At 31.7% G+C, this 15804-nt stretch overlaps 1 protein-coding gene across 1 annotated transcript in view; it reads left to right on the top strand.

Moving 5' to 3' along the window:
* The first annotated feature begins 71 nt into the window (after positions 1–71).
* Positions 72–15804, top strand: part of LOC129804493 (sodium- and chloride-dependent glycine transporter 1) — a 35631-nt gene continuing 19898 nt past the window's right edge. Inside the window, exons 1-2 of the mRNA XM_055851833.1 lie at positions 72–129; positions 10980–11294. Of these exons, the coding sequence (XP_055707808.1) occupies positions 88–129; positions 10980–11294 (357 nt within the window). The 5' untranslated portion in view covers positions 72–87. The remainder of the gene's footprint in view (positions 130–10979; positions 11295–15804) is intronic.

Below are 15804 nucleotides of genomic sequence, written 5' to 3'. Positions count from 1 at the left end.
TACTGGAGTGAATACAAATCACATAAGATTTATTTAAATATCGTGTTGTGTGTATTTAAAAGTGAAGGTGATTTTCTCCAGAAAACAATGAAGTGGAGGCGGAAGAAGGACCAAGAACTGAAGGATCCGGTGAGTGAACTCTTGTTTTTATCTGTTTTATTTTGTGTATATAAGGAAAATAATTAGACTTGGAAGTGATTACATTAACTATAATTAACAATTCGTTACGACTAGGTATTACATTTAATCTCAAAAAGTATATCCAAGGTTATTTTGCATAAATATTTAATGAATGTTTTACCAAAACTTTTGTGTTCTATGAATACTGTGAATAATAATATTTTACCGGCAATCTTAAGGTAAAATTACGCAAGTTGAAATAAATTATGATTTTTGCTTTAAAAAATTGAAAATTTTTTAAAGAGATCTCTAAGATATCTTCAATGTATACTAAGTAGGGCTTTAATTTTATAAAATTAAAATGTTTTCATACTTTACCCATTGCAAAATTACTTCCAACGCCTCCACCACTATTTATTTGTGGAAATACTAAGTATTATAGATAAATTCTAGGGATAGTCAGGTATAGGCTGGTGTTACCTATAAATACGTATGATGAACCAAATTAGTAAGTAACAATCTCCAATTGACGAAGCACACAATATTTCCCTAATGATGGGACTAACCTGTATATGGCACAGGGTGTATCAATTAAATAAAATCCACTTGATGGAGTTTCAATATTTTGTCCTAAAGAAGACTAACCTGTAATGATACGGGGAGAATTAAGAAATTAATAGGAGCCTTCTAATCCGGCTCGAAGGACCAAATGTTACCTGTACCAGGTAACAGCTGGATTTGGGTGTTTTTCATTTCATTCAACATTTTGTGAATCCTTTCAGAAGTGAGAAAGGGCGTAGCCAAAATTTTAGTAAGAAGAGCGGGGGGCAAGTTTGAAATAATGACAGCTACTTTTTGATGAGAATACTTTTGAAGAATTATCCCTCATAGAAATGTTTTGCAAGTGCAAACAAGAATTTTCTAAAAAAAAGCGCACAAAAAAATATATCCAATTTGAGTGCAATCTTTATGAATTTAAACTTATTGAAAAACTAATTAATTATAACATAGAACGTTTTTTTCTTTTTTTTTAGGATATTTTGATTCATTTCTGTACCGATTTTAACGCATTTAGATAAAATCCATAAAAAACGTTTTCATGGATCTGAATAGCTTTTCTTGCAGGAAATTGCGTTTAAGCCTCGAAATAATGTCTCAGCACAGAATTTCTTAAACGAAAAAAAGACTTTGGACTTTACTGCAGCAAAATATCGACATAAATCAAATTTTAATCTGATTTTGATTGGTTTTTTATGTAATTGGGATTAGCTGATAAACTTTTTTTCTTATTGATAATGATATTTCTGTATAGTTTTTTTTTTCAAAGCTTCAATTTTTAATTGAAACATCTTATAGCAGTTTTCTGAAACATTTGAGAAAAAGATTAAGAAATTTAGAAGTAGAAGAGACTGGAGCAAAAAGTCACAAATTGAAAAATTCAAAATTCAATATCTTCCAAGATAAAAAAGATGTCTCCTCAAATTTTTTTCTTTAGATAGCCTCCATAGACCTTCTTCAATGTTGTAAGTTTTTTTTAAAGTCGAACAAGGAATTTAGACAATAAAAAAATATTAAAATTTTAGAGCCTGTTTTGAAATATTTTCCTTACAAGAGATATCAATTATTACCTATTTATTTACTAAAATTGATGCACTTGTGAATATTCTCTAAATGATTCGGATTCTTTAAATAGGAAACCGCTATCCATTTTGTCAATTTCCAAAGATTATGTTCTCCAGAAATCCTTTTGTTAAAAATGGCCACTTGGGGTAAAAAGTAACAAAAAGCGAAGCAATTTCTGATGTCTTACGACGAAAAGAAACGTCATTGCCATGTCTCGTCGCTTGTTGTTTGCAATCAATGATATATCTTACATATAATCTTAGAAAGTCCAAGAGAATCTGATTTGGTGTATTTTTTGCGTCTATGAACGATAGGGACCAAAATAGCCCAAAAGCTTAAATAATTTTTCTGAGAATGCTAATGAAAAATAATTTTCGCTCTAATGAAAAATATCACGTATTCCCAAAAGGGTTTTGCTTGAATATTTGGAAGAATTAAAAATACAGTAGACTTTCACTCAATCGGCTCTTTTTCAATAGGGCGTTAAATTTTGTTGACAATTTTCACGCTTAATTATGAAACTAATTCGCTCAAATTCGCTGTAATTCTTCCTATTTTATCGCGATTCTTTATAATTGAGCGCTTTTTGTGGAATTTACAAAGGCTTTGACGCTCAATTCTATCGCTAAACCGGATGACATTTTGCCCCATATTCCCGATTGAGAGAGAGTCTACAGTAAATAAAATCATTTATGAATTTGAGAATTTAAAAAATCATCATTTTTGAGCTTAAAGATTTACTACATAGCAAGTAGTTACATACTTGGAAAAAATATTCTAGATTAGGGGAGACTGGGGAAACAAGTCACAAAATGGATATTTTATTTTTTTACAAGCTATCCGAGCACCTTCAAAATTTCTAATTAGCACAGTTTTATAGGAAATTTACCGCTCTACAATTCTGTGAAAGTCATTTTCTTCTACTTTGTAAGGAAATATATTTATCGAGCCGTTTTCTAAAAGGTAATTTTGTGATCATTCTCAAAAATGCTAGGGCAAATAGTATCAGGCATAAGATACTATCACATTTTGATTCGCTTTATTACGGGATTCCGTAAATTTAAGTAAAATACTTAGATTACATATTTTCATAGGAAATTTATTCTTTTACAGCTTTGTAAAACACCATTTTCTCTATCTGAGCGAGAAAAGCGCATTTTAAGCTATTTTAGGAAAAAAAACACAAAAGTCTGCAAATTGTTTGACCAATGCAAACAACAAGCGGCGACACATAGCATTGACGTTGCTTTTCACCGTAAGACATCATAAATAGCTTAGGTTTTTGTTAGTTTTTGCTCCATAGCTTTTGTTACTTTTTACCCCAAGTGGTCGTTTTTAATAAAAGGATTTCTGGAGAAAAGAATCTTTGTAAAATTATAGATAGCGGATTCGTATTCAAAGAATATCTAGATAATTTGGCAAATATTCAATAGTGCATCACACACAGAAAAATGAAAAATTCTTAAACAGAAACACCCAGGAATTTAATTTCAAATCCCATCGAATGAATGCCAATGCCCTAATTCTAAATCCTTGATCATTTAGTTTTAGTTGCAATTTGCAAATCTGTAGACATTTTTCATCTTCCAGCTAATGCTGAACTTAAGTTCCCGATCTCTTAACTTGAAAGAGCTAAGGATTCTAGCCCATTTCTTTGGCTCAGAGCTTCTAAACTTAAACGCCTCGGGGATTTTCTAATATCCGGGTAGTAAATTTTACTGGCCGCATATTAGATATTAGAATTTAACTGGAAGACAGTAAATTTTAACGGAGGATAATTTCGATTGAAATTACTATCCAAGCCAGTAAAATTTGCCATGTTGCTGTTAGAATGTCATTTTGGAATATCGTGGGTGCCGATGCAACGGTTCCCGATATGCTTTGAATACATTATAGGAGTTCGTGGCGCAGCTGGAAGATGCTCGACTGTCATCACAAAGGTCGCGTGTTCAAATCTCGGCGCAGGCTTAAATGTTGGAAAAAGATTTTCACGCACCAAATGGCTTTGAAATACAGAGAATATCATCCAGGGAAGGCCCCAAGCACTCAAACAATGGTCAAAAATTAATAAAAATCACACAGAAAAATGGAAAATTCTTAAATAGAAACACCCAGGAATTTAATTTCAAATCCCATCGAATGAATGCCAATGCCCTAATTCTAAATCCTTTGATCATTTAGTTTTAGTTGCAAATCTGTAGACATTTTTCATTTTCCAGCTAATGCTGAACTTAAGTTCCCGATCTCTTAATTTGAAAGAGCTAGGGATTCTAGCTCATTTCTTTCGCTCAGAGCTTCTAAACTTAAACGCCTCGGGGATTCACGTCCAATTTAAGTTCCCAGGATCTTATATATTCTTAAATTTAGAGTCAAAATTTTTCTGTGTGCATATTTAATATAAGTAGCTAATAATTGATATCTTCTGTACGGAAAATATTTCAAAAATAGGGCTAAAAATTTCGATATTTTTTTTATTTTCTAAATTCCTTGTTCAAATTCTAACAAACTTACGACATTGAAGAAGACCTATGGAGGCTATCTATGGAAAAAATTTTAAGCCACTATCTTATTTATCTTGGAACATATTGAATTTTAAAATTTTCGATTTGTGACTTTTTGCCCTAGTCTCCCCTACACTTCACTGGTAAATAGAAGGTGCTTTATTTTGATCTATTTCGAGATCCTTTCAATGTATCAGATATAATCCATGAAGAAGATTTCGATCCATTGGGAATGTATCATAATTCTATACTTTGAAAGATTCGCAAAATTGGAAAAATTTGACTTGTTAAGCCTTCTGGCTAAACCTTAACTCCAAATAGATTCAGGATGATATTTGAGAATATCTAACTTTAAAATTTGGTGATAAAGGGTTCAATGCAAACCATCATACACTGAAAGTTTAGAAGCAAAATGTAGAATTATTTTTTTTTCCTATAAATTTTATTTATTTGATGCTTTACCGTCTATTTGAACCTATGTCTCAGGATCACATCAGATTTAATGAGGGTTTAGTCTTAAACTTGAAGTCTGAAGTGAAGATATTCTGGTAAATATTTAGAAGAAAATTGCATTAAGGGTTTTTAAAAGACCTTAGTCCTGGGCTTAGCTAAAGTCAAGTTTTAAATTTAACTTTAGTAAATTTAAATTATCAATCCACATTAAAAATAAGTGTAAGAATGCATTCTTCCTTTACCGGCTGTTTTTAATCTTCCATTAAAGTAAATAAAAGACAATAAAAAATTGCACGGGTTAATTGTCGCAACGAATTACAATGATTTTTCGGGAAAGCCACATCGATAGGATTATAGTCGCTCAAATAGCTGCATTTTTTTTATTATTTTATTAAAATTGATTTCCACATTTCATTTAATGTAATAGAATGGTAATTAAAAATTAACATTTTAATGAAAACGATTAAGGTTTCCTTGTATTGCGAATAGTGGTTTTCTATTGGAAGATTTTTTTTTTGTGGTAAAACTCATGCATAATTTATGCTTCATGGAATTTTTAGTGAGATCCCCCTTTTTCTGAAGAAATCACTCTGAAATCAAAATCATTCAATTTCTATTGATAGTAACCTTGTGAATTGCCAATTCTTTGACACTCTCTAAAAACACTTTCGATGAACAAGAATGTTGCATGACTTTGAATTTCTCTAATTAGTCATCATCTTCAATTAATATCCAATTTCGATTTTACACTTAGCAAAAGTGAATTGATTGCTTATCGAAATGAAAAGTGTGTTACAAGGCATAAAATGTGCATCAACGAAAATTACACCCTTTCGAGTTTTATACAAGGTGTTTTTTTAGTACAAAATTGTGTAGATTAATTGATAGTTTTGAGACTGCATTTTGCAGATGAGGTTTCGTAACTTTCACGTGGTATTTGATGGAGAGAATAAGTACGGCGTTTTTTTCTGTAAAATACTAAGCAAAAATATGCCTAAGAAGCTGTATGTGATGTTTTTTTTTCTTTGCTGTTGCAAATAAGCAGGTGAATTATCTATGTGTACCAGAATGTTAAACAAGATCATTCAATAGTGCACAATATGCCTACATTTAATTGCTCTGGGTGAGGTGGTGTGAGATAGAAAAAAAATATAAAGCATACATATTTTCACCTGGCATCATTCGGAGAATTGAAGCGAAGAATTTGAAATATGCCATAGTCTTGTTCTGCGCCTATTGACCATAAAAATGATGTGTTGAGGAGCAATATGCGAGCGGTATTGATAATGGGAGTTAATTATATTATTTTCTGTTGTATGAGCGGCCAATCTAGATGGAAATATTACAACTTTTGTTGGGTAATTGAATGTGTTATCAGGCAAATCGATTGACTTGTTTTCAATATTCGAGGGTGTGATGTGGAAGAAGATCTAACCAATTGAAGCAATAGATTTATGGAGTTTTTTGCCAGTTTAATTGAACAGCTCGGCTAGAGAGGAGACACTTTTCCTTTTCATGGTGACCAGTTGGAAAGTGCTAGTGGCGGAAGTTTGAGGTGAAATTTTTCTCAATATAGTTGAACCATTAAGAGGAAATTGGAATGCTGAGGTAGCAGTTTTTCTCATCAGCAAATAAAATCATAGCAAAGCATTTTGTTAATGTTCCTGAAAAAAAACTCATGCATAGTCCGCATAAATTTCCAATAAATTCGATGGTAAAATGAGTCAAGGTTGTAAAAGACGGAAATATTTAGATTTCTTCTGCATATCACCGGATCCGTAGACATTGTTTGGATACCTCTGTGATGATCATGAAATATTCTTCGGAATTCATGACGCAATTTTTATCATATTAGTTGATAGCTCTATCGAGAGGATGACGAATGACTAATAAGTGGAAAAATCTCGCGATGATATCTCGCATCGAGTCTCGAGGAAATACAATTTTATCCGGTTCAGCAGATTTCACCACACAATCTTCAGGGTTAATCACGTTGAAATGTGCATCTGTTTGAGATATATTATGCAAATACAATTTTTGCCTGCAATTCAATCCAACCGTATCATATCAATTGAGATGCTGCTGGCAAAAGTTGCACCATTCATATACTATACCTTATGCCTCAAATGAAACTTGTCAATGCAACTTTCCAATTAATTGAAATGATCTTCTCACACTTCTAGTGTCTCACGTCTTATCGATTTATCAGACCATATTACGGCTGAGAGTGTTTTATAGAAAATTTCTTAATATTTTTTTCAATGATCTCAATGACTTCCACAAAGTGAGAAAGGAGATTTGTAAGCAATTTTTGCAGTGATGAGTTTCGAAATGGAAATTTCGCAGCGTCTTTAAGTGATCGTATATGGTTTTATAAATGTATATAAATGTCTTTTTGATGAGGTGTTTTCTTAAGAAGGTGGACATTTGTGGCGCATTTGAAATATTTCAGAGAAATTGCGTACACTAAAACACAAATTTAAACCAATATATTAAAAGTAAATATTAGTAGATATGCATAAAATTGTTGGAGGGAGATAAAACGAAATGCTTCATATTTGTTTGAAAAACTCCGATAAGTTTTTCAATTTAAATAAGATAAAATATACTCTCTTTTTTCAAGAATTTCTTAGTCTAAATAAGATAAACGAATTAAGATATGGGAGAATTGTGAGCAGAACTGATAATTCATGCTTTTGCTTTTTGCGATTAAAATAATATTTAATGGAGGATTATTCCAAGGAATACGCAAATTTTGACTCGGACTGAATCACTTCTTAAATGCTATTGGTTCAATGAAGCGTTACAACATGATAAGGAATTATTATTGACCATTTACTTCACTAGATTAATCTGACTGATATGAATGCTAATTAAATAACTAATTAAATGAACTTTTTCACATTAGTGTTTACAAATCGCGTGCATTTTTTTTGGATTTCGCAAAAATATAGAAGGTTATCTTAAATTCTTCAACTATTATGAACATCCAGCATTTATTAGATTTCTATTAGGGGCGTCAAAGAGAATTTTAAAAATATAATGTTGAAAATAAAAAAAAACCACAAAACGAATTCATAAAAAAAGGAATAACTTTTACTGCTCGAACTCCACAGAGAGAGCAGAATATATAATCTGTCGATTTTTTGCTCCCCAAACTTTCGACCTTCCACCCCCCGGGGAGGGAACTACTTTTCTCAACGTACCTTCTTGTTTCAGACGATTTCTCAGAAATGATGTCGCTCTGTCGATACGTCCATCTGACCGTTTGTCCATCTTGCTGTAGACAGCAGATTTAGAGGCCAAACGGTTAGAGATAGAGAATTGGGACCTTCGGGGACCCCCTCCTTTTATAAGTAAACCCAAGGATCGTTAACATGCCTCTTATTTTCTTCTACTCTTCCTCCTCTCCTCAACTGATAAAAATTAAAAGATCATGGAGGATCCTTTGAAAGTGTCCCCGTTTTGACACTTATTTAACTCCGGAATAAACGAATAACACAATGAAAAAGTCATCTTTGGTATTCGCTCAGATGAGATAAATATGATATGAGTAATTAGTTTACGATAAAACATAATCTACTACACAGAAAAAAATATTCTGTAAAATTGTTCGTAAATGTTTGTGAAATCCTATGGCAGACTTACGAAATGCTCGTGAATCGTTTAACCCACAAACAAGTTCGTAAAATTTTGTATTTTTTCACAAACATTGTTCGTAAAATGATCATTTGACGTACATTTTTTGTACTATTACAAACATTACTTCACAAATGCGAACAAATGACAAAATTTTACGAACATTTTTTTGTGTGTTTACGAACGTTTACGAACAAATATTTGTAAAAGTACAAAAAATGTTCGTCAAATGAACATTTTACGAGCAATGTTTGTGAAAAAGTACAAACTTTTATGAATTTGTTTGTGGGTTATATGATTCACGAGCATTTCGTAAGTTCTCCAAAGGATTTCACAAACATTTACGAACAATTTTACAAAATATTTTTTTCTGTGTATATGATAAATGTGCATCCAAAATTCTAAGAGACACTAGTGATCCTTTCAAAGGATCAAATGTGATCCATCTTTTTGAAAAGGAACAAATATGATCCAATTAGACCCTTTTTATTTTTACCAGTCTCAAAAACTGTGTTTTTTGAGATTGCGTCATGCGATTTTTTTCATTTTTAGATATGTTTTAGAAATTAGGCGAGAATTTCGTCCATATACGAAAATACCGTTGAATCATTCCTAATAACGGTTTTTCAAGGTCAAAAGTTAAAAAGACACTAGAGAGCGCATTTATCAAGCAAATGGGGTCATGTTTGGGGTCGTTGGAAAGGTCTTGGAATTTCCTACAAAACTGAACCGGTTCCAGTTTTGAATCGGTTCATAACCGATAAATAATTTTTATACGAAATTCAATTAAATTACTCCTGAGGTGTATTTTGGGAAATATTTTAAGTGATTTATAAGTCGGTTCAAATCGGTTATGAACCGGTAATGAACCGATTATTTACCGATAAGTAATTTTTGTTCGAAAATAATTTTTATTTATTACTCTTTAAACTATTTTGTGGAATCTATTGAGCGATTTATGAATCGATTCAAATCGGTTGAGTACCTGTAAACCGTAATTGATGCGAAAGAACTATTTTGAGGTATAGACGTATAAATTTTGAGGTATAGCATCTAAGTCACGAGTTCGAGCATTTCGCAAAGCCTAGGACGCTTTACCCCCCCCCCCCCCCCCTTTTTAACAGTATATCAATTGTATTATTCCTAAGCTATGTTGAGCGATCTTGTGAGTGATTCAATCTGTTTAATAAATCGATTGTGAACTAGTAAACGGTAAATTATACGAAAGTGGTTTTGAGGTGTAACGTGTAAGTGAGTTCGAGCATTCTGCAAAGCTGCAGCGGTTTGCCACTTAATGATCTCACTAATAATATAGTGTCAAGATAATTAGGATTTCATGTGAAAAACACTTTTCTGAGGCGAAATTTTATGTATACTAACAATTGACTAAAATTATTAATTGAAGACTTATCACCTTCGGAATATTCCAAATTACGAAATAAGTATATTAAAAAAAAAAGTAATATAAACAATAAAATATTAAATTTTAGTCACTAAAAACTTAAATATTTACAAAAAATTATCTAATTTATAAAATTAGTATTTGAGGTGATTACAGCTTAAATGATACACTTTTTTTACCTTTGTCTAAATTTACATAATATTTTCATTATTTTAAATTTTTCATTTAACATTTAACAAACTTTTTGCTGCTCATTTAGACAGTTTTATTTATTAAAAGCAAAATATTCTGTTTTTCTTTTTGTTTTTAGTTAAGACCTAAAATATTACTATAGAACAAAATATTTGAACTCCTAAAGTAGGGGAGACTGGGGCAAAAAGTCACAAAACGGATATTTTATTTTTTTACAAGCTACTCGAGCGCTTCAAAAATTTCTAATGCAAAAATGCAAACAACAAGCGGCGAGACATGATAATGACGTTTCTTTACGCCGTGAGACATCAGAAATTGCTTCGCTTTTTGTTACTTTTTGCTCTATACTTCTTGTTACTTTTTACCCCAAAGTGGCCATTTTTAATAAAAGGATTTCTGGAGAAAAAAACTTTTGTGAAATTCAAAAATAGATAGCGGATTCGTATTCAAAGAATACAAGTCATTTAGGAAATAACTATCAGTGCAAAAATTTTGAATAATAAGTAGGTAATAATTGATATATTCTTCAAGGAAAATACTTCAAAAATAGGGCTAAAAATTTTGATATTTTTTATTTACCAAAGTCCTTGTTAGAATTCTAAGAAACATACGACATTGAAGAAGGTCTATGGAGCCTATCTATACAATAAAATTGATCCGCTATCTTTTTTACCTTGGAAGATATTGAATTTTGAATTTTTCGATTTGTGACTTTTTGTCCCAGTCTCCCCTACTATAGAACAAAATAATTGAAGTCCTAAAGTGACATTTTTAATCAGTGTAAATAATTTCATTATTTATGTCAACATATCATGATCCTATTATTTAAAAAAAATTATCGTTTATCAATTATGTTTTCGAAAGATCATCTGAATTTGCAAATCTTATTATTTTTTTTGCGACGAGCTAAAACCAAATTTTAAAGAGAAACAAGTCCAAATCATTTCATCATAGATTAGTCTTTAAGAGTTTAGAGAACATAAGATTAACTTTCACTATCTCTAATCCTCTTCTTTTGTCTATAATAAATTTCTTTCTTTTATCATTAGGTGTATGGAAATGGAAACAACTCAATGCCATTTCTGGGCAATGAGAATTTGACTTTCCATCGATTCTCTGATGGCACAGTGTCTGTGAGTGGTCATCAATTTTCCCCAGATGGAAAACGTCCGAGTGTTTCGAGCCACCAGAGTGACTTTGTGTCGCCAATTTGGACAACAGACACGTATCCCAGTGCTGTGGCTACAAACATTGAGTTCCAGTACGTGACACCCAACGAGCACACCAAGAATCTCCACAATAACACCTCCACGGCGAAGCTGATGGAATCCACAGTGGAAGACGATGACCAGTCTACCAAACAGGTAACGTTCCTTTTTTTTTCTCCATGAACCTTTATGATGCCAAGTAACAATGAGAGGGGGTGTCAATTGAGTGAATCACAAACGAATTATATGCTAATTATTTCGGTGTGGAACAATTGGAGGAATTCCTCATTAAGTGTGGAGATGTCACTCACGAAATTCTTGAGCCACTGACCTCACCGTTTTCTCAGTCGTATGGTCTCTATTTCCCGCGCTTTTTGAGCCGCTAGTTTTTCGGTTGAGCGACGAATTGATGATTCAATCGAGGTTGATCGCGTTTTAGTGATCACCTTTTTTTTCTATACTTTTTCACGTGCTTCACGATGGTTTCTGCATCTAATATATCCGTCAGAATGGGAAGTTCTGTGTTGTTTTGCGTCTCAATATTGCGCAATATAGCAAGAGTCTGAAAATTACTTTAAAATGCGCCATTATGTGAATGTAAAGTATCTCTCATTGAGTCACTGTTTTTATTCGCACTTCACACAGAAAAGTGTGTATTACTCGATTTTAGCATTACTTCAAATACATTTTTTAGCACGCGATCTTATGTGATATTTTAGGCATTTTCACTTAAGAGATCATTGAAGAATTCTCACAATAATTTCGATAAAAATATGAGGAAAATTTCTAAGAAATATAAAATCTAAATTTTCAGCCGAGAAATACCAAAAATTAATTTAAATTACAATATGTTGTTGTGTATTAAATATCAAAATCTTTGAAGAATATTCATAACAAACAGTATGAAAATGAAATAAAAATTTCCATGTCAGAGAAGATCGAAAGTAAGCATGCAACGTACTCTGAAAAAAAGTTTTGTTAAACGAACAACTGGATTTTGTTCAAATTTTGTCAAAACGATGTTACTTACTAATTTAACAAAACTTTTTCCCACATTTTATATGGGAAAACACCCTTTTGACAAACTTTTAACAAAATCCAGTTGGCCGCCGATTTGACAAAACTTTTCCATATTCTGTATAGAAGAACATCCTTTTGACAAACTTGTCTTGTTCATTTGACAAAACTTTTTTTTCTGAGTACGTTTTGTTAAAGGGTTAGGTCAGTTACGTGGATAATGAGCACTAAGAAATAGAATATTTTCTCTATTTCTTAAGCATATAAAGATTTTTTTTTCAATTCGATATCTAAGATATATAAAAGTATAGGGTAAGTGTGCCAAATTTCGGCATAGTTGCATGCAAGCGTCAAAGTCTCAAGTTTTAAATGTAATATTTTAAACACAAATTGATATTTTTTATTCTTTCTTCTGAAAGAGTGTTGCATGGAATCTTGTAAAGAGTTTACCGTCTTTATTTACTCTAAAATCATTCTTAATACATTTTAAAATGAATAAAAATATAGACATAGCTTTGGTACCCTATTTCGGCCACCTTCATTCTCATAGTTCATTACCCTTCGGGAATTCTTCCAATATCTTTTTCACGCCATCTCGTTTGTCGTAGCTACATTTTTTGTTATTCTTTTGCATTGTATAATCTTTAAAGTACGTAAAATCTAAAAGTTCATGGAAATTCGAGGAACAAAAAAGGTGGCCGAAATTGCAAGCTTGCCGGAATTAGGCACACTTACCCTATTTACAAAAAAAACATTTAAACATTTAATATATTTACTAAAATTTTAATTTAAAAATAAAAAAAATCAGTCATTGGAAAATAAAAATAAGTCATTTGAAAAAAAAAAGCTTCAGTGGACAAGATTTTTCATTGTAAGTTGATCTAAAATCAAAATCGCGAATATTTCCTGTTTTCTGATGAGTTAATCTAGTTCTTGAACGATGGATTTTATGTTTACTTGATCTCAACTTATTCTAAAAAACGAAACGTGGTGTAAAACACGTAAAAAATAGTTTTTTTTGCATAAAATTCACCGAAAATCCAAATTTTATTTTTTCAAAAATCCTTTCTAGTTCCATAACCAAATATTCAAATCCATATTCCAAAATTAATATTGCTGGTACAATATCATAGAGGAGTTTATTTATATCTAAATTTTTAGATATACGTTATTTTTTTATACATGGGGATAGCAATATCAAGTCCAATAAAGCTCATTGGATGCACTTCAAAAACTTTCCGGTTTTTGGTCTATTTGAGTTTTGACTTTTCGGCACAGTGAGGAATTCTCAAATTCGGTCGTCAGTAATTTTGACAGATGTTTTTACGGAGCTGCAAAATTCAATTTTCCTGAGCTGCAAGGGTGGTGATTTTTATGAATTTTCCTCCACCCACAAAAACGACCCCCTTCAAGCAAAATATTTTCACGGTAAATTTTAACCCTAATAAACCCTCTATAACTTGGAATAGTTACTTTTTCGAAAAGACACTTGCAGTATGCAAAAATGCATAAAATATTACACATCAGAATTACGATCTTAGACCCATTTTTTATTTTTGCCTTTTGGACACAGTAAAAAAGGCCTAGGCTTCCAAGTTTGTCAGGAAATGTGAGATGTAGGACTAGCTTTTAGATTATATGTCCATGGATGAAATTCATTTAGTAACTTGGAAAAAAATCAACTTTTACGTAGCTGCAATATTACGAAGGTGCAAAACCTTCCCCTACAAGATTTTATATTACCCGTAACACCCTTGAAGAAAAGGGTAATTTTGTTCTTTATTATTTTTTATCAATGTGTATGTGATAATATGTTACAACGATTTGAATGATCTTAATCTTAAACTTCCCATTAATTAATAAGTCGCTTTAATTAATAAGTCGAATTAATAAAAGTTTTTTATAAGTATTTGATTTAAAGTTTTAAATGCAGAAGTAATCCTAATACTTTTGAAACATTATTTTATATACAGTTTATGAGTAAAATTATTCCAATCTAATGCCCTCCTAGGCCCACTTACCTTATGACTTAAGTCGAGAGGACTTAACGTAAATTATAATCAGAATAATAACTTGACTAACATAACTTTCCCATTAACTAAGCCGTTTCTCGGCTTAAACCGAGAAACAGATTAGTCAGAAACTGGAAATGTAATCTGAGCATTATTTTGATTATAAATACGTTAAGCCGTCTCTCGGCTTAAATCGTAAGTGTGTTTAGGGCATAACGTTATAAAATCCTGATTTTACAGAAGGATGATCTATTATGTCTCATGGAAGCAATATCTAAAGTCTAAAGCCTAAATTAAGTACAGCATCAGTAGTTTTAAGATTTTAGTACATTCCCTATTCACAGTGCCCCACCCATTACTACATAAATTCTTAAAGAGCATTTTCTAAAATACGGGCATTCTGATTAATCATTTCCCAGCAGCGAAAGAAAAAGCCCAATTTGTACTCTTCACCTTAATTGTGTAAGAAATTTTGTGGGTAAAAAAAAAGAGTTGTAAAGTGTATACAATATCTGAAACAATCTTATATTTGCGCAAAAACAATCACCTGCCACACTTTCGCCTTCATTCATCTGACCTCTACCTCAATATAGTGTGTCGCCAATTGATATATAAAGAGCATCCGAAAAAAAGGTAACCGCCCCACGAAGTTTCTCTCTGTTTCTTATTATTCTTTCTTTTTTTTTTTTTTTAAAGAAAAGTGTCACCAAAAGACATGTTCATCAGATTGTTATTGTTTGAACCACTTAATTAAAACTGTCTAAAAGGCTAAATTGCGGCTCTGAATGAAAATAATACTATATGGTGTTTTATGTTCCGCTCCAATTGCCTTTTAATTCTTCGACAAAAAAAAAGATTCAAATTGAATGAACTAGAAATAAAAATTGACCTCTCATTTAAAGGCAAAGTTCTTTTATCTAACACTGCAAGATTGACTGTTTGGATTTTCCACTAAATTGCTCTATACCAGCGTTCTGAAATGCAGATTTGAAAAATAAACTAAAACACTTCAAAAATTGCGCAATGTGGTGGCCTCAATGAAAAATTAACAACTCAACCTGTTTGGTTCGTTATTTATATGAGAGAGTTCAGTTATGAAAAATTTCCTTGAGAAGTAGGGGCTCTTGAGGCAAAAATTATTGCAAAGCTCACCGAAAGAAAATAAAAACCTCCAGAGTCTTGATTTTTCTGCCCTTTTTCTTGCCGTCTGCATCTTTTCTTCAACGTGGTGTTGCATGGGAAATTTTAATGGTAGATTATTGTCTTTTTTAGTTTCTGTAAGTAGTGCATTGGGTAGAGTGAAGAAAATTTGTTGGATTAAGTTCTCCCAACGTGCGGGGAGTGGGATTAATGTTTCTATTTTTCCACAATAGATTTCATTTTGTGAAAAATAAAACACAACAACCAAATTAACCGGTGCACTGCACTGCTTGCAAAACTGCTAAGCTTTGTCTTAAAGACAATCGAATTAATAATTAATTAATTTCTAGATAAGAATTTTTGTGTATAGGTTAATGAACAATATATTTAGTAATGAGAATTTTTGAGTTTAGGAATTATTTTTCTTTTATTTATTCCATAATTTGTCTTAGGGAATAGAATTGGATATGGGGTTGTGGTTAATTTATAATTAAATA

The sequence above is a fragment of the Phlebotomus papatasi genome, chromosome 2, assembly GCF_024763615.1.
Source record: "Phlebotomus papatasi isolate M1 chromosome 2, Ppap_2.1, whole genome shotgun sequence".
Lineage (NCBI taxonomy): Eukaryota > Metazoa > Arthropoda > Insecta > Diptera > Psychodidae > Phlebotomus > Phlebotomus papatasi.
Note: the sequence above shows the minus strand (reverse complement) of the source record. Positions and strands in the feature narration are given on the sequence as shown.